Source organism: Elephas maximus, chromosome 6 (genome assembly GCF_024166365.1).
Source record: "Elephas maximus indicus isolate mEleMax1 chromosome 6, mEleMax1 primary haplotype, whole genome shotgun sequence".
Lineage (NCBI taxonomy): Eukaryota > Metazoa > Chordata > Mammalia > Proboscidea > Elephantidae > Elephas > Elephas maximus.
In genome coordinates, this window is record NC_064824.1 from 101,555,666 (window position 1) to 101,578,639 (window position 22,974).

A 22,974-nucleotide genomic window follows, 5' to 3' on the forward strand; every position below is an offset into this window, starting at 1 on the left:
TTTCAATGAATACTTAATAAACTGGCAAAATCTACTTTTTTATGTTCTGAATACCTGCAAAGACTTCTTTTCTTACACTTAGATATCACTTAATTTGCCAAAAACAAATGTTCTAATTTTTCCATATTAAAGATTTTAGCCTTTTTATATGCTTTTTTCAGTTCGAATCTGCCAGGCGCTCCTTGGAAACTCTATGGGGCAGTTCTACTCTGTCCTGTAGGGTCGCTATGAGTCGGAATCGACTCGCCGGCACTGGGTATATGCTTTTTTAAAGTTAATTTAAAAAACCTTCTCCATCAGAAATAAAAAGCTGTGCAATTAATTACTGTATATCTATTCTGTGCATATTATAGTATTTCAGAAACAAATCTTAATTCAAACCAATACCTTTGAAAAGGAAAATAAAAAACAAAATACAAAACTGAGCTTAATTTCAAGAGTTTAGCATAAGGTAGAGAATGCAGGCTACATTTTATATTTTATAAACACACACTCTCATTTTATAAATACAAAATAAAAAAAAATACAATGATATGTTAATTATTATCAGGGGTGAAAACTTTATATAAACTAATCTAAAACGCTGTTTTCTGAAGAGTTGACCTGCAGATCTATGTAATTTGAGGATTCTTTATTGATTTCATTTATAGAAAGAATCTCTACAGTCAAATAATCATTCACTTTCATGCCCCCACATGGGAAGTGGTAGGTGAGTATCTGTAGGAATACAATTTATTGTCTGCTCCTCCACTCAGAAGTAACTGCGTAAAGGGGGAGAAAAAGACACAAACACATAAGTAAATACAATTATTTCATGTGCTAGCTAAGCTAACAAAATACTGATGATTTTTATTAGAATTGTGGGTGAGTAGTTAACTTGCATTAAGAGTACTTAATAGGGACCAATTGCATCAATTTTCACTACTATACCCTATACAGTATATTAAAGCTTTAAAAATAACCATTTGAATTCAGTTAAGATGTAATATGCTATTGTACTTCCTATGAAACCTTAGCTAAGAAATGTAATAAAGGAAAGAAGTTTGAAGGGTGGTACAGTTATCTATTTTAAAAAATGAAGTTTTTAGAGGATAGTACATTAATTGTTTGCAGGTAAATGGATATTACAAATTCAAATAGCCCTAGGACCTGCATTTGTAAAGAATTTCTTAAGCAATAAAAGCTTGTGTATAAACAAAAATAATTAAATTATAGCTCTTTAAACACATCTTATAATAAAAAAAAACACAATTATATCTTATAATAGAGACTTTTTATGTAAGATTTTCCTAAAATATTTTTAGGAAATATTTTGATTCAATTACTGTGAATTATCAAGTTTATGGACTTAAAATGTTTTGTTAAGACACCCAGGAGAAAATTAACTGCTTCGAATTTTCAACCTAAAAAAATGTTTTTTCAAAATTTTACTGCTTCCATTATTAAAGGACAGATTTGTTTTTTCTTTAAATGAGATGTGTGATTAAGGGAAAACATAGTCAGAATACAGAATTATAAATATCAGATGTATTAAAACTAGTAACTCTACAAACACAAACACCAGCTTTATTCCAATAATGTATTTTTCCCTTCACCAAATAACTAATAAATTCTTACCCCTGAGTCTGTCCAGTCTACACCCAGAACTTTGTCTTCATGAGCAGCGAGATCGTAGAGAGGAGCTTTACAGCTAAAAGATGAAAATATTAACATTTTACATGCATTTCACAGTATTAAAATAAACATATATGAATAATGTACTTTTTTGAAAACTTTACGGAGTTTACAATCCTTGCCTAAAGAACTGCTTAATCTTAAAAATTTGAGTACTTATTCGAACCTCTCCTGTTTTTCCTATGTTATTTGTATACTACAGAGATTTGCTATAACAAATATATTCAGGAAAAATGTTATTTACTTATAAAAATGTATTTTATTTAAAAGTAGGCCCATTTTCATACTTTGTTGACTACTTTTCCTTTGTCCTCAAATCATGGCTTTAAATACCCTTTGTCTATCCATCTACATGCTAATAACTCCCAAATTTATATCTTCAGTCCAAACTTTTCTCTTGAACTTGCTTGTCCAGTTTTCCAGTTGCCTGACACATGTAGATACCTAATAGGCATTACAAATTTAAAACAACCAAAACTCTTGATTTTCCCTCTGGATTCTGTTTTTCTACTCTTTCCCATCACGATAAATGGCACCATCAATCACTCAGTTGCTCAGGTAGAAAATGTGGGCATTATCCTTGATTCCCATCTCCATATTCAATCCACAAGTCAGTCTTGCCACAGAGCTATCTTCAGTATATATCTAGAATCATCTCTGATTCTACCACCACATTCCAAGTTGCCATTATCTGTCTCCTGAGTTACAATAGCTGGTATGCTTCCATTCTTGCTCCTTTGCTCAAAACCCTCCATGGCCTTCCCATTGTACCTAGAATGAAACCCAAACACCTTACCATGGCCTATGAAGTCCTACCCAATATAACTCTACCCTGCCTGTGCTGCCACTTTCCCCCTTGCTTGCTTTACTCTGCCGACTCTGGCCTTCTTGCTATTTTGCCAACATGCCGAGATTCTTCCCACCTTATCTGCTGTTTCCTCTGCCATGATCTTTGCGTTTTTCATACCTTCACATCGTTCACTTCACTACTAAAATATCACTTTCTCAGAGAGGCCTTTCCCAAAGTAGTATCCCTTTACTCTGCTTTACTTTCTTCATAGCACTTACTACAATCAAACTATATGCTAAGTGCTATATAAAGTACTCAATTAACATGTATATACCTCTAGATGTTAAGAAAATCATGTATCATAAGTAGTGTAAGGATGTTAGAAGGCAGATTTAAGGTAAAGCAATAACAACAAAGAAACAAGTATGTGGTTATGCCTTTCCATTCTACTTGTAAGATATAAATAAACTGTGCATTCATTGGGGACATTCTGTACAAAATATTATCATAGCACTAGCCCAGAAGAAACCTTTAATATCTGATTACTTTGAGTACCTGTATTTTCATTTAATTTTCTATTAAATTCTTTATTAATTTATCATCTGATCACAGTTCTATTTATGCAGGGACCACTCTCCCTCTTTTTTACTTCTAAAATATTTATTTACATTAAAGCTCAGGATAATATCCATAAACTCTATTTTTCCCCTCTATCTTATGAAATAATTTCAATATTAGAGAGATGGATTTTATAAAAACCTTTGTATTTACCATATCAGGTAGTATGACTGAGAACTTTTTTTTACCCTTTGCCTTTGAATAATCATTTCAGTATTTACTTCACTTTCTCCTGTATGCAACAGAAAATCAGTATATTTCTTTTGTAGATCATAAATAGCATTTACCTTCTTGTATCCCACAGCTTGACATAGTTATCTAAAGAACCTGAGATCAGCTGTTGCTCATGGGTAGGAGACCACTTTACTGAGGTGACCCAGCCTGTATGTGATGTTAGGGACAGCGACACCAAAGAACCGTCTGAATAAAGCAAAAAGACAACCATTGTTGAATTTTAGAAAAGAGAAGAATTAGAACAAACTCAAGAAATATTTCTAGAAAATTAAATTTTTATACACACTTCTAGTGAGAAATTACTGTTATTCACACCCTCCTCCCCCAAGGTTTAGGAGACTCACCTTTACTTCGGGGATCCCACAGTCTGATATGCCTGTCTGTGCTCCCAGATGCTAAACGTTTACAAAGTGGTGAATAGGAGACACAATTAAAAACTTTATTTCCTGTCTGAAAAAGAGAAGGAAAGAACGCTGACTATGGTGGGCTAAAAGTAACCATCTCTAGAAGTTTATCACTTAAAAGATCAAAGTCAATCAGAGAATCAGATAATTGAATTTATAAGTCTTACCAAAGTTGACTTAAGACTGCCAGTCTCAATATCCCATACTCTAATTGTGTGGTCCCAAGATGCACTGCAGACTTCTTCAGCATCTGACCACAGAACTGAAGAAATTGCTTCCTTGTGGCCAGAGAGGGTCACAATGGGAGTCTAGAAATGAAAGATTCCCGAAAGCAGAAAGTATTTTCATTTCAGAGTAATAGAACCAATAATAGTAGTTACTACTTCTGAAGCTCATATGCCAGATAGTTTGTCAGGTCTCCCTCCCACTTCTAAAATTTTCCTGAAAGAAGTAAAGGAACCTGATAGAGGGATGGAACAGCCTCTGTTGTGATCCAAAACAAAATTAAAAGTAGCGGAGTATGGACGTAACCAGAGGCTCTAAGATAGAAAATGGCATGGTAAAAACAGCAGGTGAACGTGACTGTATGAACTAGCAATTTCATTCCTAGGTATTTACCCAAGAGAAATGAAAACTTAGGTTCACATAAGAACGTTATACACAGATGTTTATAGCAGCTTTATTCGTAACTGCCAAAAAGTGGAAACAATCCAAATATCTTTTAGTACTGGAAGGAAAAAAGCAATTTTGAGAAATATGTAGGAAAAAACCTCACTGTATAGTGGTGATGGTTACACACCAGTGAGAATGTAATGAATTGCCAAATTGTTAAAACGGCAAATTTTATGTTAAATGTTTTTCACAAAACCGAAACACCTTACTGCATGTTAATATTTGAAGTAAATGACAGGTAGATATCAGGTATTGAAAGAAAACGCAGAGAAAAGTTAAATAACTGTTTTTGATAACGGTCTTATCCTTTTGGTCTTAAAAATCCAATTTTTTTGATTATTTGTTAATTATAGCAAAATTTTCACTGCAATTAGCACTTCAAGGGTGTCCAGCATCATGAAATCAAATATAATAGCTAAATAATAACCTACCAATCTGTAATCCTGGCTCAATGATAAGGAATTCAAAGACAAGGAAAATGTAGCATAATACAGTGTTTATAATTGAAAACTTTACAAACCTATTAAAAGAAGGCATAATTATGGTTGAAGCAGCAAGGTAAGGCAAAAGGAAATATAAATGGCAGATTATATTAATTTACCATATATTTGACAATACTGACCTAAGTCAAGGACTTACCCTTGTTAGTCCCAACTGCTCTGTTTTCTGTTTCTTTCTGGGTCGATTTATGGATTCCTCCGTTTCATCTTCTTCATCTGTCGGGACTGCATTATAGAGAATTAAATTTTACATTCTCTTAACGTATAGTTTTCGTATTAGTTAAGCCTTGGCTCCTAGCTGAAAGGTCACTGGTTTGAACCCACCAGCTGCTCCATGGGAGAAAGATGTGGCAGTCTGCTTCCATAAAGATTTATAGCCTTGGAAACCCTATGGGGCAGTTCTACTCTGTCTTATAGGGTCACTATGAGTTGGAATTACCTTGACGGCAACAGGTTTTTATAGTTTATATTAACTGCAAAGTCTCAAAGAATTCTTTGCATTTCTAGGTATACAGTTCCATGTTATCTCAATTGGCTAGGGAATGGATAGTCCTCATTATTTTTGTTAACAGAAAATTATACTATCGAAAAACCATACCTGGATCACCAATATTCCAAAAACTAGAAAAAGTGTATTAAAAACTGAAGCTCAACCAGTTAGAGATCTTGCTTTGTCTTTACCATCATTATGAATATTTACTGCTTTACAATAGTTAAGCAAAATTGTTTACTATTAGTTCTAGGAGAGTTTTGACCAAACTATTTCCAATATAAAGGTGGCATGACAAGGTAAATAAATACATATTAAAAGCAAATACATCTCAGCTATGTTTATTCTCCTTGACTAATAAATACTACATACTTCCACTTTTCTCACAAAGAATTAAGTGTTTTACAGATTGCTGTTTTGTTTGATTTCTTTTAATTATTATTACAAGCCATTTGAGTAGGTAGCACACTCAGGATGAAAACCACAGATTTTCATGCTTTATTACTTTTATAAATATTAATCTGTTTCCCCCCACTAGATGATAAGCCCTTTAAGGGTAACAATTAATCATATACATTATTTCATTTATCCAGCACTATCAAAAACTAAAATATTCCTCAGAAGGAAAATTTTCTAAACTAAACCACTTTCTGCCTCAAAGTTGTTTAATCATTTTTAGAAAATCTACTAAAATGAATTATATATTTCCTGCCATTTTACAGATAATTATTTCACAGAGTTTAAACTTTTCTTGATTCCTCCACCTCAATTATGTGACCTTTATTTAGGGAATTATACTGTAATACCACAGTTCCCTTAGAAGGGATGGAGGTATTCTGGTTTGTTTGTCAGTAAAATAAATAGTTCTATACCACTGGGTTTTTAAGGTGTAATTATGTTTTATGTTTTTTCCCCTCTTATTTCCAATCAGTATCTTCTTACTATTAAAGCACCTTCCTCTAAGAGTCTTCCACTCCTCCCACTCTATATTTCTTCTATATTTTCAAAATAATAAAGTTAAGCTTAGTAAAATTATATTAAAATTAAAACATAAAGTAAACCAGTTTAACTGAGAGAATCCTCCAACAGTAAAGAATATCAAAGTGACTCAGAAAGTATTTTTGTTTATTCCCAGTGTGGTGTATGGCGTAAAATTATTATGGGGTGAATTGACATCTAGTAAAATCAGGAGGGTCTCAAATGCCCTAAACACAAGTTCTTCCACCCTGCCCAATGAATAAGGTACCCTAGGCAAACAACCTGCCTTATCATGGGGACCATAAAGTGCCTACTTTATCCCTGAGTATCGGACTTCAGTTCCCTGACAACCTGTGGAATTATTCAGGTAAGTCAATCACATCCTCCCACAGAAACCAGGGGTCATCTCACCCTCTCGTTACTACAGAGTTGGACTTCCACACGCCCTACTTGTTCACTCTGTTCCTGAATGCTATGAATTGAATTGTGCCCCCCAAAATGTGAAATCATAACTCCTGTACCTGTAAATAGGATTCTGTTTAGAAATAGGGATTTCCTTTGATATGTTAATGAGGTCATACCAGAGCAGGGCAGATCCTAAACCTAATCACTTCTGAGTTATAAAAAGAGCAGAACAGACACAGACACACACATGGGGGAAGAGACACCAGGGAACACCAAAGAACACCAAGGATGCTGGCAGACATCAGAAACTTAGAGAAAGGTTCACAAAAGAAATTGATATGGCTGAGACCCTAATTTGGACTTTTATCCTTCAAAACTGTGAGAAAATATATTTCTGTTCTTTAAAACCACTTACTCGTGGTATTTTTGTTAAAGCTGCAAGAGATAACTAAGACACCAAGTGCAACCCCCCTGCATGGCACAGTATCCTCCTCTCCCAGGGTTTGTGAGCATATATGGCTAACAAACAGCTGTTGATCTCATTTGTCCAGTATTAGGTGTCATGTGTTTGGCCATTCCCATAACCCTAAGGCAGAGGAATTCCTTCCTCACCAACAGGATGATGAGGCAATCAAAACACCAGGTCCCTTCTCATCAAAATCAAAAACTTTCATTCACAAAAGAACCTTATCAACAAAATGAACAGACACCTACAGATTGGGAGAAAATTTTGGGGAGCCATGTATCTTATAAAGGTTTAATATCCAACATGTATAAAGAACCTTACAACTCAAACAACAAAAAGACAAACAACCCAATCGAAAACAGGCAAAAGACTTAAACAGACATTTCACCAAAGAAATACAATTGGCCAACAAACACATGAAAAGATGTTCAACATCATTAGTCACTAAGGGACATACAAATCAAAACCACAATGATATATCACTTCATATACACCAAGATGCCTATGATTAAAAAAATGGAAAACAACAGGTGTTGGTGAGGAAGTCGAAAACTAAAACCCTTATCCATTGCTGATGGGATTGTAAAATGACACAGCTGCTGTGGAGAACGTTTAGCAGTTCCCCAAAAAGTTAAACATATTATTACCATATGATCCAGCAACTGTACTTATAGCTATAAACCCAAAAGAACTGAAAGCAGGAATGCAAATGCATACTTGTACACCAAGGTTTTCTGCAGCAGTATTCATAATAGCCAAAAGGTGGAAATAGCCTAAATGTCCATCAACAGATGAATGGATAAATAAAATATGATATGTACACACAAGGAAATATTACTCAACCAAAAAGAGAAATGAAGTCCCAGTATATGCTACAACATGGATGAACCTTGAAAACCTATTGAGTGAAATGTCAGTAACAAAAGGTCAAACATTGTATGATCCCACTGATATGACATATCTAGAATAGACAAATGTACAGAAACTAAAGTTTATTAGTGGTTAGCAGGGGTGGACAAGAGGGAGGAGAAAAGGGTGGCTTGCTGCTTAGAGGACACTGAGCTTCTGTTAATGATGATGAAAATATCTGGAAACAGATGATGATGTCTGAATAATGTGATAAACATAATGTCATTGAATGGTACATGTGAAGAATGTTGAAATGGTAAAAATTTTCTTACATATATATTTACCACAACAAAAAAATGAAATAAAAACCCACGTCCTGGTATAAGAGAACTCTGTGAAACACGGTAGTTATGCCCTATTGCACCAAACACGCTGTTAATATCTGAAGTAATCTGAAGTGTCTCAGTGTGGTAGAAAAAAAATTTGAAACACAAGTGTACTAATTTTTCTCCATACTGTGAGGGTGATATGCTCCTTTATGTGTGTCCTCAAAAGTTTTGGTCCATTTTTATGGCTAAATATGGGTTAAAAAGTCCTCTTTCACTGAAATTCTTAAAACATGTTTAATAAGTCAGAATAAATGAAAAATTTACCTGTGGACCAGATCTTTAGCATCTTATCCCAGGAGCCACTGCAAAACTAAACACATATATATGAAGGGAAAAAAAAAACACAAAAAAAACCAGTATGTAATATAATTCATCATATTACTTGCCTCTTTGTTTCTACTACTTAACTTAAATCTTTACTTTGCTTAATTTCTGTGGGGCATGGGCTCTAAAATCCTTTTCTACTAAGGTACCGTCTACCTAGTTTACTAGTCTCCTGGAAGCTATACCCTCAATCCCTGCTCACAGTTGATGAGATCAGGGTGGACAACTGACTGACACTGTACCAACAGGTCTCTTACTCATTCAAGACCTTTCTTTTAAAACTGTGTTACAGAGATTGTAGTCTTTTTCTAGGAAAGATGGCATGGAAGGTAAAGTTTAGGAAATAATGAAGACCAGATTTATTGCCATGTGGAGAAAGCTCATCTATGAGAGAATGAACCCAATTTACGGAGATAAAAGAGGGAGAGAGCATGCTAGCCACGATTGAGACTCTGTTCTACTGGTTCCTGAGGCCCAACTGCGTCATCACTCTTCTTGTCATAAATTTTCCTTTGTCTAAAGAGATTTAACAAGAGTTTCTGTCTCTTGTAACCAAAAGACAGGGTACAGTTCATTCATTTAAGTCTTGTTTCAACTACATGCAAACTTCTTTTGGACTCAATATGAAAAATCATAAATCTTTTCTTTTGAATGCATAAAATGTCCTCTCTTAGCCTAACTGGCAAAGATACACTGAAGAAACACTCCAAAATCCAGAATACTTCAATGTGGCTTAGGGAACTTTCTAATGGTTAAGAGGGTTATAGCTCCTTGAGAGTCAATATAGTGTGGCCCGCATCTTTGTTTCCTTTCAAATAACATTTACCATTTTGTTGTGACAAGGAGATCGGCACTGATAGTAAACCAAACTCTATTAACACTAATTTACTGTATGTTAAGGCTTAGGTGATAAACTAGGCATTTTAAATTTACGACAGCATTGTGAGTAGTTGATAGATTAAATATATGTCCATTATTATGATTTAAGAAGGATACACAAAGAAATTGCATATCTACCTGATTTCTTAAAGTTTCTGTGATTTATACTTGGTTCTAAACCAAAGGAAACAGAGTGAAGTGTATCTTTATGTCTCTTTTTGCATGTGTGTTTACTGTTGGTTTGAAAGCGTGTTCTTTAGTCACTAAGCCAATCACAATGCGTATATGTAGAACATTTTTAAGTAGCTCAAGTTCTAAGTTAATATAGTCCTAATAACACACCAGCTACTTACTTTAGTTCCTGTGCTATCGACAGCTATAGAATCCACACTCCCAGCATGACCTCTGCAGCAGTGTAGGGCTTTCATTTTGTTTCTCTCTATATTCCACTCCCATAAGAGAATAGTTTGATCCATAGAAGCACTCAGTAGTAAGCAAGACAAATTATCTGAAAAGAGGAGGACACAGGATAAGAAACAAATTAGTGCAAAAGTTTTAAATGCATTTGTCCTGAAACCAAAGAAATGATTTTTTTTTTTTAAGAAACATGTTAAAAAGATAAAAGAGCTCATTAGGCTGGCTTTTAAAAAGAAAGTTAACTTACAATGTAAAGGGAAATTTCTTCAAACATACTGTTAAAAGATATAAGTTTAATGTACTCAATATTAACTTGAAAATGTATATTATTTGATATAAATTTAGGGACGATTCATTTCTACCAACTTTATGGATTGTTTTATATGATTGTTTTCTTCTAAAAGACTATATTGTTGAAAGACCTTAAAATAAGTTAAGCATTAAACAGTTCCTGGCCACTCCCTACTCTGCTCCAGCACTGAAAATGACTTCTTTCCAAATCCCTGCACAGGATTCTTTTTAATTTAGGCAAAGAGTCCTAACCTTTTTTCACCCAGGCTACATCTTTTACAACATCTGTATGTCCCACAATTGTCATTATTGACTTTCCTTCCAAGGACCAGATTCGAGAAGTCTTATCGTAAGAGCCAGTCAAGATCCTATAAGGAGAAAAAAACACTATGAAATACAAAAAGAAGCATTTTCAAACCCTGAAAACCAATTGTGTTTTTAAGGCAATGACAAAGTCAACCTAAGGATTATACTTTTAAAGTCTTCTTTAATTATAAAGATTTCAAAATATAGTAAATCAGATGTTACACTTGACTTTTCCTGACCTCCTAAAATAAAAATGTAACTGACAAACCCTAGATTTCACAGTTTACTACTGTTGTAAATACTATAATTCTCAGGGATGCCATGCAAATTGCTTAGAAAGCCTTATAGTCCTTTGTACTTAAAACCCATGACTAAAACAGTAAAACCATTTAAAGTAAAAAAAAAAAAAAATTGTGTAATAATTCCTGGGAGACATATTTTTTAAGAAGCAAGCTCCTGCTATGATCCACTTCTGAGGTGTTTCCTTTATCAGCAAGGCCAGTGGAGGTTTGCTCTGCACCATCCACACCTTCTTACATGATTCCAGTTGGCCCTTTTTGTCATTAGAAAAGCATAATCTACATCTTCATGGTAGTAGGTCAGGAAAGCTGTAGCTATAAAAGTTATTTTTCCTCTATGAAACAAATTATCCTTGGTCTTAAAAGCATCATACTCAAAATGTCCCAAGACACATGACCTATTCGGAAGACAAATGTCACTACATCTTGAGACAAAAAAGAAAACCTATTAATAGACAACCAGTTTCTTTTTGAATACACTGAAACAAGTATCTTTCTTTGTTTGACATGGTCACCTATACATACATCACAATATCAGTTTTACAAAGAATCGGAAATCAGAGAAAAATATTCACATAGTGGACTTAAAAAGACTAAAAAAGGTGGCATTAAAAAAGAGATAAAAGAACACGCATCTGGTAATACCATTCCTCTGCTCCTTTGACTGAGCTGATCCAGTCATCATGGAACATGCATTGCTCTGGCTGAGGCGCAGTATACTTCTCCACGTACTCTAGTTCCACGACCTCTTCCTAGTCACAGAGAAAAACCAGAAGCCCATCAGGTGGTAGAGTTTTTAAATACTACATTATGAAGATAAAGGAGCCTCAAAGTAATATATCTCCTTCATAATCCCTGAGAATGAAGTCGTACAAAAAGTAAAAAACTTTATTTGACCTAATGATATGCTAACAGTAATATTATTAGGGAGCATTAATAACCTTGGAAAACTTACGCTAAAGATGGGGAACAAAATACACAAAAAAATTTTTTAATCATAAAATTTTCAAAGCAGTTACAGATTATATTTTAAATTATAAAAGCATATTACGGGAAGTTTGAAAATTAGAAGAAAAAGGGAATCACCTATAAATCACAATAACTTAACCCCTAAGTTTTGTTATATGTGCGCAATCATTTTGCATATCTACACTGTTGCTGTTGTCGTATGCCACTGTGTCAGTTCAGGCTCATAGCTGCCCTATGTACAACAGAACAAAACGCTGCCTGGTCCTGTGCCATCCTCACAACTGTTGCTATGTTTGAGCCTGTTGTTGCAGCCGCTGTGTCAATCCATCTCATTAAGAGTCTTCCTTTTTTTTTTTTGCTGACCCTTCTACTTTGCTGTTGCTGTTGTTAGGTGTCATCGAGTCGGTTCCGACTCACAGTGACCCTATGTACAACAGAACAAAACACTGCCGATCCTGTGCCATCCTCTCTATCATTGATAAGTTTGAGCCCATTGTTGCAGCCACTGTGTTAATCCATCTTGTTGAGGGTTTTCTTCTTTTTCACTGACCCTCTACTAACCATGATGTGTTGCTCCAGGGACTTGTCCCTCCTGATAACATGTCCAAAGTATGTGGGATGAAATCTCACCATCATGGCATCTAAGGAGCATTCTGGCTGTACTTCTTCAAGACAGATTTATTTGTTCTTCTGGCAGTCCATGGTATATTCAATATTCTTCACCAGCACCATAATTCAAAGGCATCAATTCTTCTTTGGTCTTCCTTATTCATTGTCTAGCCTTCACATGTGCATGAGGTGATCAAAGATACTATGGCTTGGGTCAGGTACACCTTAGACCAAGGTGACATCTTTACTTTTTAACACTTTAAAGAAGCCTTTTGCAGCAGATTTGTCCAATGCAATAGGTCATTTGATTTCTTGACTCTTGCTTCCATCGGCATTGTCGTGGATCCAAGTAAAATGAAATCCTTGACAACTTCAATCTCTTCTCTGTTTATCATGTTGTTACTTATTGGTCCAGTTGTGAGGATTTTTGTTTTATGTTCAAGGGCAACCCATACTGAAGGCTGTAGTCTTTGATCTTCATCAATAAGGGCTTCAAGTCCTCATTTTCAGCAAGCAAAGTTGTGTCATCTGCATATTCCAGATTGTTAATGAGTCTTCCTCTAATCCTAATGCCCCATTCTTCTTCATATAGTCCATCTTCTTGGATTATTTGCTCAGCATACAGATTGAGTAAATATGGTGAATGGATACAACCCTGATACACACCTTTCCTGATTTTAAACCACACAGTATCCCCTTGCTCTGTGTGAATGACTACGTCTTAGTCTATGTACAGGGTTCCACATGAGCAAAATTAAGTGTCCTGGAATTCCCATACTTTACAATATTATCCATAAGTTGTTATGATCCACATAGTTAAATGCTTTTCATAGTCATTAAAACACAGGCAATCATCTTTTTGGTATTCTCTGATTTCAGCCAAGATGTATCTGACATCAGTAATGATATCCCTCATTCCACATCCTCTTCTGAATCCAGCTTGAATTTCTGGCAGTTTTCTGTCCATGTATTGCTGCAACCATTTTTGAATAATCTGCAGTAAAATTTTACTTACATACGATATTAATGATATTGTTCGATAATTTCGGCATTCTGTTGGATCACTTTTCTTTGGAATGGGCACAGATATGGCTATCTTCCAGTTGGCCAGGTAGTTGTCTTCTAAATTTTTTGGCATAGATGAGAGAGTGCTTCAAGCACTGCATCTGTTTGTTGAAACATCTCAGTTGGTATTCCATCAATTCCTAGAGCCTTGTTTTTCACCAGTGCCTTCAGTGTAGCTTGGACTTCTTCCTTCAATATCACTGGTTCTCGATCATATGCTACCTCTTGAAATGGCTGAATGTAGACGAATCCTTTCTGATACATTAGTAGTATACATATATTTACTGTCCCCTTTCTTGCCAATTTTTCCACAAATGTGAAGGCATTTTTCTATCTTCATTTATGCACATTCTCAGAAGAGTAGGGACTTCAATATTAAACATATTGAAACTAAATTTCAAATTTCTAGGAAAAAACAATAATCAAAAAAATCTTGGGTACTGAAGATAAATTTATGCTAATTCTAAAAGGAGTTTACTTGATAATGCCTTAAATAACATACAGAAGTATCTGAACTTACTGATGAGATGTTTTCCAGTTCCATGTGTTTGACCAAGGGCATTCGCAGAAACTGGCCCTTGACAAGGAAATCAAACTCCACATGTTTGTGGAACTCTAAAGAAAACACATAATAAAATTATCATCACTCTCAGGACCTGGTTCAAGTGGTGTTGGCAGAGGTATACTAAAGAAATTCTAAAACAAACAGGTATTTATTATCCCAGTGTGATCTCTGAGTTTCTCCAGAATTTCTCTATGGCACAATCAGGCCATGTATACTAGTATACTATGTGGTTTTTAAGAAGAGAAATACTGTTGGTATAATTATTATTTTGCTTTAAAAAAAAAAAACAAAAAAAAAACTTTTCATTCTATGGAAAATTTCAAACCTATACAAAAGTAAAAATAATATAATGAATCCCCATGTATCCCTCACCATTACCAACTTTGGTAAATATCTACTCTTGGGCAATCATCTGTATTCCTCCTTCCACTCCTTTTATTTTAAATCATACCTCAGAAATAATATCATTTCATCTACAAATACTTTAGTATGCATCTCTAAAATATAAGAACTTAAAAAAATAGAGCCACAATTTTTAAAAATTTAACAATTTTTCTTTTTTAATCAAATAGCCAGTCAATGTTCGTATTTCCCTGTCTCAAAAATGTCTTTTTATAGTGGGGTTTTTAGAATCAGCATCCAAAATCCACACATTATATTTGGTTAATATGTTTTGTTTCATCTTTAACAGTTCCCACTCCATTTTTTCTTCCCCTTTATTATTTTTTTTTTTTGCAGAAATTGGGTCACCTGTCTTTTGGCTGATTGCATCTCCGAGGTGGCCTTTCACATATTCCTCTATCATCTATACAGCCTGTAAACTGGTGGCTGGACCTAGTGGCTTGACTAAGTTTCAGGTTTGGGTGTTTTTTTAGCAAGAATACTTCACAGGCAGTATTGTGTATTTCCCACTGCAAACATCAGGAAGGACAAGATAAGTGGTTGTCTCTTCTTATGTTTTTTGGCCTCAGGTGATGTCAGTCTGATTCCATCCATAATGTTCCCTGTCAGCCTTTTACCTAATTAATAGTTTTAGCCACAAATGATAATCTCTGCCTACATCTACTATTTTGTCTGGGGATACTAAGTGGTTAACAGTCCGTTTATGTCATTCTTTATGCATTTATTAGCTGTAATATTCTGAAACAAGAATGTTCCCTCATCAACTATTTCGTCTGTTATATTTTAAAAATTTGAAATCTGAATCATTTGCATCTTGAGCTCAAGGCAGTGACTGAATTATTCCATTTATACAAAAAACTAACCAACATTCAGTCCACAAGTTTAGAAAAATTTACAACTATTTGGATAACAATAAACAACCATATACTGGTATTGTAAAGCTTTAACTGAAAGAACTCTTATTCTAGTTAAAAGACTTGTTCAACAAGTGGAATATACGACAGTTTAGAAATTTATAAAGGTAACTATGCATCAGAATCTCTATACATCCATGATGAAACTAAAGATAAAGACCAATAGGAAATGCTATCTGAATATAGATAGTCCCCCATTTATGACGGGGTTCCGCTCTGGTGACTCCAATGTAAATAGGTTCTGAAGTAAGTAAAATATATCTTTTTTTCTAAGTTATCATAGCCTACTATATGGGAGTGTTAAGACAGTAAATCATAACATTAAACATCTGCAGGTGAACATTTTGAGACTGATAATAGCAAATCATGCACTGCAACATTGTATGTTCAAAACAAAACAGAAACACTGAGGTGCCATTAATTACTTTTTTGTGTGGCCTTTCTAGCCATGGTCTTGTGACTCCCACCCATGTGACTGGATGGTACTGTGCAAATAAGATAATTGTGGTCCACCAAGGGGACTGGTCAGTTTTGCCTTAAAAGAGAGCCAGTTCCAGACCAGAGAGGAGAGCCCACCACCACCAGAGGAGGAAAGACTGCAGCAGAGATCCGAAGGAGACCCACAGGAGATAGTATGGTGGGCTTCCTGGCCCACAGAGCTAGAAAGCTGAGTGCCTTTGGGCAGAGACTGAGGGCCGGGGAGAAATCTATGCCTGACCCACAAATTTGGGACTTTCCAGCCTCCACAACCACATAAGCCATTGCAGTAAATTAGGGAACCCAAAGACAGGAGGGACAGTACTGAGGTGAGAGGGAGTAGTTAACAGATGATAGAGTGATACAGGAGCTTGGAAAAGTTAGACATTTGGGACGTCTGTAACCTCGGTTTCACAGGAACCAGCTTTGTGCTGATTCTTATAAAAGAAATTATTCGTTTAAACACTGACGGTCATTTAAGTGCAGTTTGTTGTAACTAGGATACATTATAAGTCAAGGACTACCTTCATCTCTGAATCGAGAACTACAGCTTGCTAGCAAAAAAGATTGCAGATCCTGCCGACCTCTTGGTTAGCGGCCGTAGCACTTAACCACTACACCACCGGGGTTTCCTCAAATTCATACAGAATTATAAAATGAGGCAAAAAGAAAAGAAAAGAAAAATGTAATGTATTTTAGTGTAGTCTGTGGCATTCTGCCTTTTCCTAACTTATCAAGAGCATATATACGCACCATTTTTGGCTTCCAGCAATTTATTGATGATGTTACTAAGGTCTGCGATTTCAGAGGCTGCAGGGATCGAGAAAGGAACGTCATCTACCGCATACCTAGGAAAAGGAAATGACATGTCAAGATCAATTCTACAGATATTTTGATAAATATGCATTTATTTATTCTACAAACACTTATTAGATACCTACTACATGCCAGACATTTTTCTACATGGGACAAATAAGATGAATTAAGACATGGTTGCTGTCCTCAGAAGGGGTGTGAGTCTGGTAATCAAACACAAGGGAACTATGTAAGAACAGGAAGTGATGACGATAAGTCATACATGATAAAGACATAAAATGGGGGCACAAAAAAACCAAAGGCCACTTCACACAGAGAAAATAAGTGTGGGGCAGTAAGGCCTGAAAAGATGCACAAAGCAGGTAACTCAAGCTACATCTAGAAAAGTGAATTTTACCAGGTGGGGAGAGGGGTAGGTAGAAAGAGAGGTGCATACAATCAGGGGGAACAGCAGAGCAATAGCTAGGAGGTTTTAAATTGTCCATTAAAACCATCCCAGAAAGTATGATTTTGCTGTAGGCAGTGACCAAAGATGAAGCTGAAGAGATGTGCATGGAATGCCTTATACGCTCCATGGAAGAGTTTTTACTTCCTTCCATTGGCAATGAGAAACCATGGTAACAGCAGTCCAATTTAAGGAATAACATCATCAAAATTTTGTTAGAGCTTTCTGACAGTACTGTGGCGAATGGATTAGAGACGAAAAGACAGGAGGCAGATTAGAAGATTCTCAGAAGAGAGAATGGGAGAAAATATTTGCAAATCAAATATCTGATAAAGAGACTTTATCTAGACTATATAAAGAACATTTACAACTCAATAATAAAAAGACAAACCAATTAAAAAACTGGCAAAGATATGAATAGGCATTTTTCCAAAAAGGATATATAAGTGGCCAATAAGCACATGGAAAGATTATCAACATCATTAGTCGTCAGGAAAGCCAAATCGAAACTGCAAAGATATCACTTCACACCCACTAAATCTACTGCCCTCCAGTGGATTACAACTCATAGTGACCCTGCAGGACAGAGTAGATCTGCCCCACAGGGTTTCCAAGGCTATAAATACAAATCTGCAGGGAAGCAGACTGCCACATCTTTCTCCTGTGGAGTGGCTAGTGGGTTAAAACTGCCAACCTTTTGGTTGGCAGCCTAGCTCTTAACCACTGCACCAGCAGGGCTCCTTTTATACCCACTAGGATGGCTATGGAAACCATGGTGGCGTAGCTATGGCTGCTAACCAAAAAGGTCAGCAGTTCAAATCAACCAGGCACTCCATGGAAACCCTATGGGCAGTTCCTCTCTGTCCTATAGGGTCACTATGATTCAGAATTGACTCCACAGCAGTGGGTGGGTTTTTTCAAGGATGGTCATGGAGCCCTGATGGCGCAATGGTGAAGAGCTCAGCCCCTCAAAAGGTCGGCAGTGTGAATCCACCATCTGTTCCCTGGAAACTCTATGAGGCAGTTCTACTACGTCCTATAGGGTTTTATGAATCAGAATCGACTCAATGGCAACAGGTACAGACAGGTAAACCAAAAAAACCAAACCTGTTCCCGTCGAGTTGATTCTGACTCAAAGCGACCCTGTAGGACAGAGCAGAACTGCCCCACCGGGTTTCCAAGGAGCGCCTGGCGGATTTGAACTGCCGGCCTTTTGGTTAGCAGCCCTAGCACTTAACCACTACGCCACCAGGGTTTCCACAGGTAGGTAGGATGCCTATAATAAATAGAACAGATAATAAAAAGTGTTGAGAGGATACGGAGAAATCAGAACCCTCTTTCACCACTGGTGGGAACGTAAAATGATGCAGTGGGTTTGGAAAACAGTCTGACAGTTCCTCAAAATGTCAACCATAGTGCCATTTGACCCAGCAATATATAAATATACACCCACACAAAAACTTGTACATGAATGTTTATAGCAGCCAAAAGGTAGAAACAACTCAAATGTTCATCAGCTGAATGGATGAACAAGATGCAGTATGTGTAACTAAAAACCAAACCCTTTTCCACTGAGTCAGTTCTGACTTATAGAGGCCATACACATACACACACACAAAATACAATATTACTCTGCCATACAGAGAAATGAAGGTCTGATACATGCCACCACATGGATAAACCTCAAAAACTTGCTGAATGAAATGCCGGACACAAAAAAATAAACATTGTATAATCTTACTTACATGAAATATCTAGAACAGGTAAATGCATAGAGGCAAAGGTTTATTAACGGCTGCCATCGGCTGGGGACACCAGGGAAGTTATTACTCAAGGGTACTGAATTTGGGGTGATAAAAATGTTTTGGAAATGGTGGTGATAGCTGCATAATATTGTAAATGTAATTAATGCCAAAGGATGCTTAAAAATGGTTAAAATGACAAGTCTTTTGTTACATATATTTTACTACAATAAAATTATATAAAAAAATAAATACACCGGTCATGCTATTGCATCACCACATTCCTTGAATAGAAGCTGTTGTTAGGTGTCATCCAGTTGGTTCCTACTCAATAGCGACCCTGTGCACAGCAGAAAGAAACACAGCCGGGTTCTGCAGTCCTCACAATTGTTATGCTTGAGCCCATTGTTGTGGTCACTGTGTCAATCCATCTCCTTGAGGGTCTTCCTCTTTTCTGCAGACCCTCTACTTTACCAAGCATGATGCTCTTCTCCAGGGACTGAGTAGTGGTTAGACTAAGTATGTAAGTGAGAACTGCAGGCTATTCAATTACTCAGACAGACATTAGGTGCCACTGGGCCTCGAATTTGAGAAACTGCTTGAGTTAACAAAGTGAAAAAAGAATGTTATGAGAGAATTTGAGTTAAATCATAAAGATTTGCATAGAAGGATAAGGCGAATAGCATTCGGCAAAATTTTTTTTCAGCATATAGAAATACACATATCTGTACCTGAACTGACTTCACACTCTTACCAAAAATCAGTTTTTCCAACCCCTTATTCAGAGCTCCACTTTCTAGCCTGATTTAGAAAAGCATCGTCTGTTACCTACTTAAAATGAAGTTGTGTTTTCAGAAACTGCGGGCGACCACTAGCCGATAGGCTGTAACGACACGGCCCACCAGTCTCTTCTTAAATTTCAAGGCAACTGTTTATTTTAAAGTTACATATATAGCGTACTTCATTCAGGAAGCGTTTCAGGCCTGTCCGCATTCACAACTCACGAATGCGAAGCTGGACAGGAAGGAGGTGATCTCGGAAGATAGCCGGCCAAGCCCTGAGAAATCTTCACAAGGCACCGGTTCTCTCTGAGGAAAACGCTCTCAAGCGGAGTCCGCCAAAAAAAGGGGAAAAGGTGAATCGACGGCAAAAACAAACAAAGATCCGCAAGGTCGAGCCGAAAGGATCCCAGGGAGGGGAGAGGAAAGGAGAGAAGGGGACGCTCACTTACTTCTTGTTGTCAGTGTAGAAGCGTGTCTGGAGCTGAGCCATGGCGGTGGCGTAAGGCGTATACACAAGGCTTGCCCAGAGGAACGTATGGGCTAACCGAGAACGGGCGATCTAGTCTCTTGGTACTACGAAAAGAAGCCGCTCAAAATTAGACTGCACAGAAAGGAAGATGCCGTGGACGCCTGGCTTCCACGTTCCTCCCTAGGTCCTCCTCAGAAAGCAGCACCACGAGGCCGCCCTCCCACAGTGGTTCAGCCCACAAATATCAACTGCCTATTCCTAGATTGGAAACGTTGGCGGTGCAGTGGTTAAGGATCGTCGATCAGTTAAGCCTGATCTTAAAGGCGGAGTGTCCCTTTGATCGCTTGGCTTTCTTTAAATGTATTTAGGTCTGTAGGAGCCCTGGTGGCGCAGTGGTTAACCGTCCAACCACTTAACCAGCCCCTTCCCTGCAGAAAGATGTGGCGGACTGCTTCCGTAAAGATTACAGCCTTGGAAACTCTAGGGAGCAGCTCTACTCTGTCCTAGAGAGCCGCTATCAGTCAAAATCGACTCAACTGCAATGGTTAATGGGGTTATTTAGGCCTGTGATCAATTCGCAAGATACAAAAAGCCCCAGCTCGAATCTTATTTATTTATTTATTTTTTAATTTTCAAGAAGTGGTCCTTAGACACGGTACTTAAAACACGGCTCCTAGAGACTACAACCCCCAGAAAGCAGCTCCTCTCAGACGCTGTGATCAGTGGGAATTGTAGTCTCTTTTTTTTTTTTTTTTTGCCATGCTGCCCTCGTGATAGTTATATTAAATCCTCCCGACTCCCAGCCAGATATTTATTAAATTATTCAGCTTTGTTCTACTATAGCCTTGCCCAGTTTCCTTTCTCACGTATACCCCCAACCACCACTTAAATAGTCAGATTTTTACTGGGCTCTTTTTCGCCTCTAGCTTCGAGTTTTAGATCCAGGTGAGGGGAGGGAATACGAAAAAAACCGACGAATCAGAACAGAAACAAACGACGGTGACCGATAGGGGTCTTAACTCACGGGACTGCGCTGCGCCCTCCCGAAGGGGTGCGCCTGCGCACTGTGCTGGTCTCCATGGCGGGGCCTCGGAGCCAAGACGAGGTTGAGTAGACTCGTTTTGAATTTTACCCCCTCTGCTCCGGCACTTTGTGGACTTCCCTCTTAGCCCTGTAGGGCCCTCCGCGGTGACGAGGCTGGGGGAGTCGAAGGTTTGCCAGAGCTATATGCGCCGACGGGCTGGATGCTGCCTCACAACCCCATTTCTTCCTCATTCCTCCTCCCGTCACCCCCTGACCTTTCGGGCTCTGAGCACCCGCCGGCCCCGGTCCCCTGCTGCAGCTGGGCGCTGGCGGCACCTTCCGTGCCCCGCTTTGGGGCCTCTTCGGGGTCCGACTTGGCGGGGCCTACTGCCCCCGGCCCGAGAGGGGGCTCGCGGGCTCTGGGGAGACAGGCTGGAGGAGGAGGAGGATGTTAGGTGTCTTGGAAAGGTTTGCTAAGCCCGAGGACGCGCTGTCGCCGGGAGAAGGATCCGGACCCCTCAAGCAGGAGCGGCCAAACGGTGGTCCCTTACGCCGCCCCCGCCCCGTTTTTTTGCGGTGTTTTAGCTTTTTCCTCCTTTCTGAGTCCCTTTATGTCATATGCTTATAAGGCGAAAGGTGTCCTCCTACATCTTTTCCCCCACTTTTTAATGTGTGTCTTTTAACTTTCTCAAAGGCCTGTGGATTGTTATCAGTGTTCCCGAGAATTCCTCTGATTTAGTTATTTTTTTGAGGAAGAATGGATAGAGAAATACTGTCCACATCCCAAAGTTATTTTTTAAGGCCTTTGCCAGAAAAGCTCCAAGAGGAATACTTTAAGAGACGACAGTTTAGAATCAGGGAGAAACTGGATTGCAGAATTTCTGGGTAGAGCGGTATGTGTACCGGTGAAGGCAGCTAAAGCTTTTCTGCGTTGCTTAAAGATGTGCAATTAAGTAGACGCCTGATATTTAAATCAGTCATAGAAAATGATTTAGGCAGTTCTAAAAGTAGTCTTTTATCAGAGAGTGGTGACAATGAAACCAGAACTATTTTCAATTTTTTCACATTTTTAGAATGCAGGCCCAGGAACCAGAATGCCTGGATTGGAATCCTGCCTCAGCTACTTATTTAACCTCCCTGTGGGACATTTTGGTCTTTTTTTTTTTTTTTTTTTTACTGGGTGAGAATTAAATGCTTCAGTGGAAGCACTCAGTAAATGTTATCTATTATTACTATCATTATCATGTAGATGTCAGTTTAACTAGAATCCGTGCCCAGGTTGTCTCTGGGTGGTGCAAATGTTTAATACACTTGGCTGCTAACCAAAAGGTTAGAGATTTGAGTCCACGCAGAGGTGCCTTGGATAAAAGGTCTGGTGATGTGTTTGTGAAAAATCAGCCATTGAAAGCTCTACGAAGCACAGTTCTACTCTGACACACATGGCTTGCATTAGTTGGAATCCGTGTGATGGCAACTGGTAACTGGTTCTGCCAACTTGAGCAAATTAGGGAGACTGCATGGGAGGAGGAATAAAATAAGAAAACTGCTGAAATCTAAAGAAAACACTTGAGGTTGCTGATTTAAGAGGTGGTAATTTTTTTTTTTTTAATTTCAGTGGTGAGGATTTTACATATTAAATAAGTTTGAAACACTTTCTCAGTTAAGTCTTATCACTGAATCCATTTTTCTGAGTTTGGTAGACGTGGAAATA

The 22,974-nt window shown here is 37.6% G+C and overlaps 2 protein-coding genes across 9 annotated transcripts in view; one reads left to right on the forward strand and one right to left on the reverse strand.

Annotated features, from left to right (window-relative positions):
- Positions 1–469: 469 nt before the first annotated feature.
- On the reverse strand, positions 470–20,469 carry WDR12 (WD repeat domain 12). Its single transcript, XM_049887908.1, has 13 exons — positions 20,221–20,469; positions 16,740–16,834; positions 14,149–14,243; positions 11,631–11,737; positions 10,633–10,748; positions 10,026–10,180; positions 8,734–8,779; positions 5,032–5,117; positions 3,888–4,028; positions 3,661–3,766; positions 3,370–3,502; positions 1,618–1,690; positions 470–761 (listed from the first exon to the last, which is right to left on the reverse strand). The coding sequence occupies exons 1-13, from the start codon at positions 20,259–20,261 to the stop codon at positions 684–686; spliced, it is 1,272 nt and encodes a 423-aa protein (XP_049743865.1). The 5' UTR covers positions 20,262–20,469; the 3' UTR covers positions 470–683.
- Positions 20,470–21,222: 753 nt separating this feature from the next.
- CARF (calcium responsive transcription factor) overlaps positions 21,223–22,974 on the forward strand; it is a 79,065-nt gene continuing 77,313 nt past the window's right edge. For 4 of the 8 annotated variants that reach the window (XR_007517933.1, XR_007517932.1, XM_049887894.1 and 1 more), the window contains exon 1: positions 21,224–22,156. The gene's annotated coding sequence lies outside the window, so the exon portion shown is untranslated. Of the gene's footprint in view, positions 22,157–22,974 lie in introns of all 8 variants that reach the window. The other 4 variants (XM_049887893.1, XM_049887891.1, XM_049887892.1 and 1 more) reach the window with 4 other exon arrangements.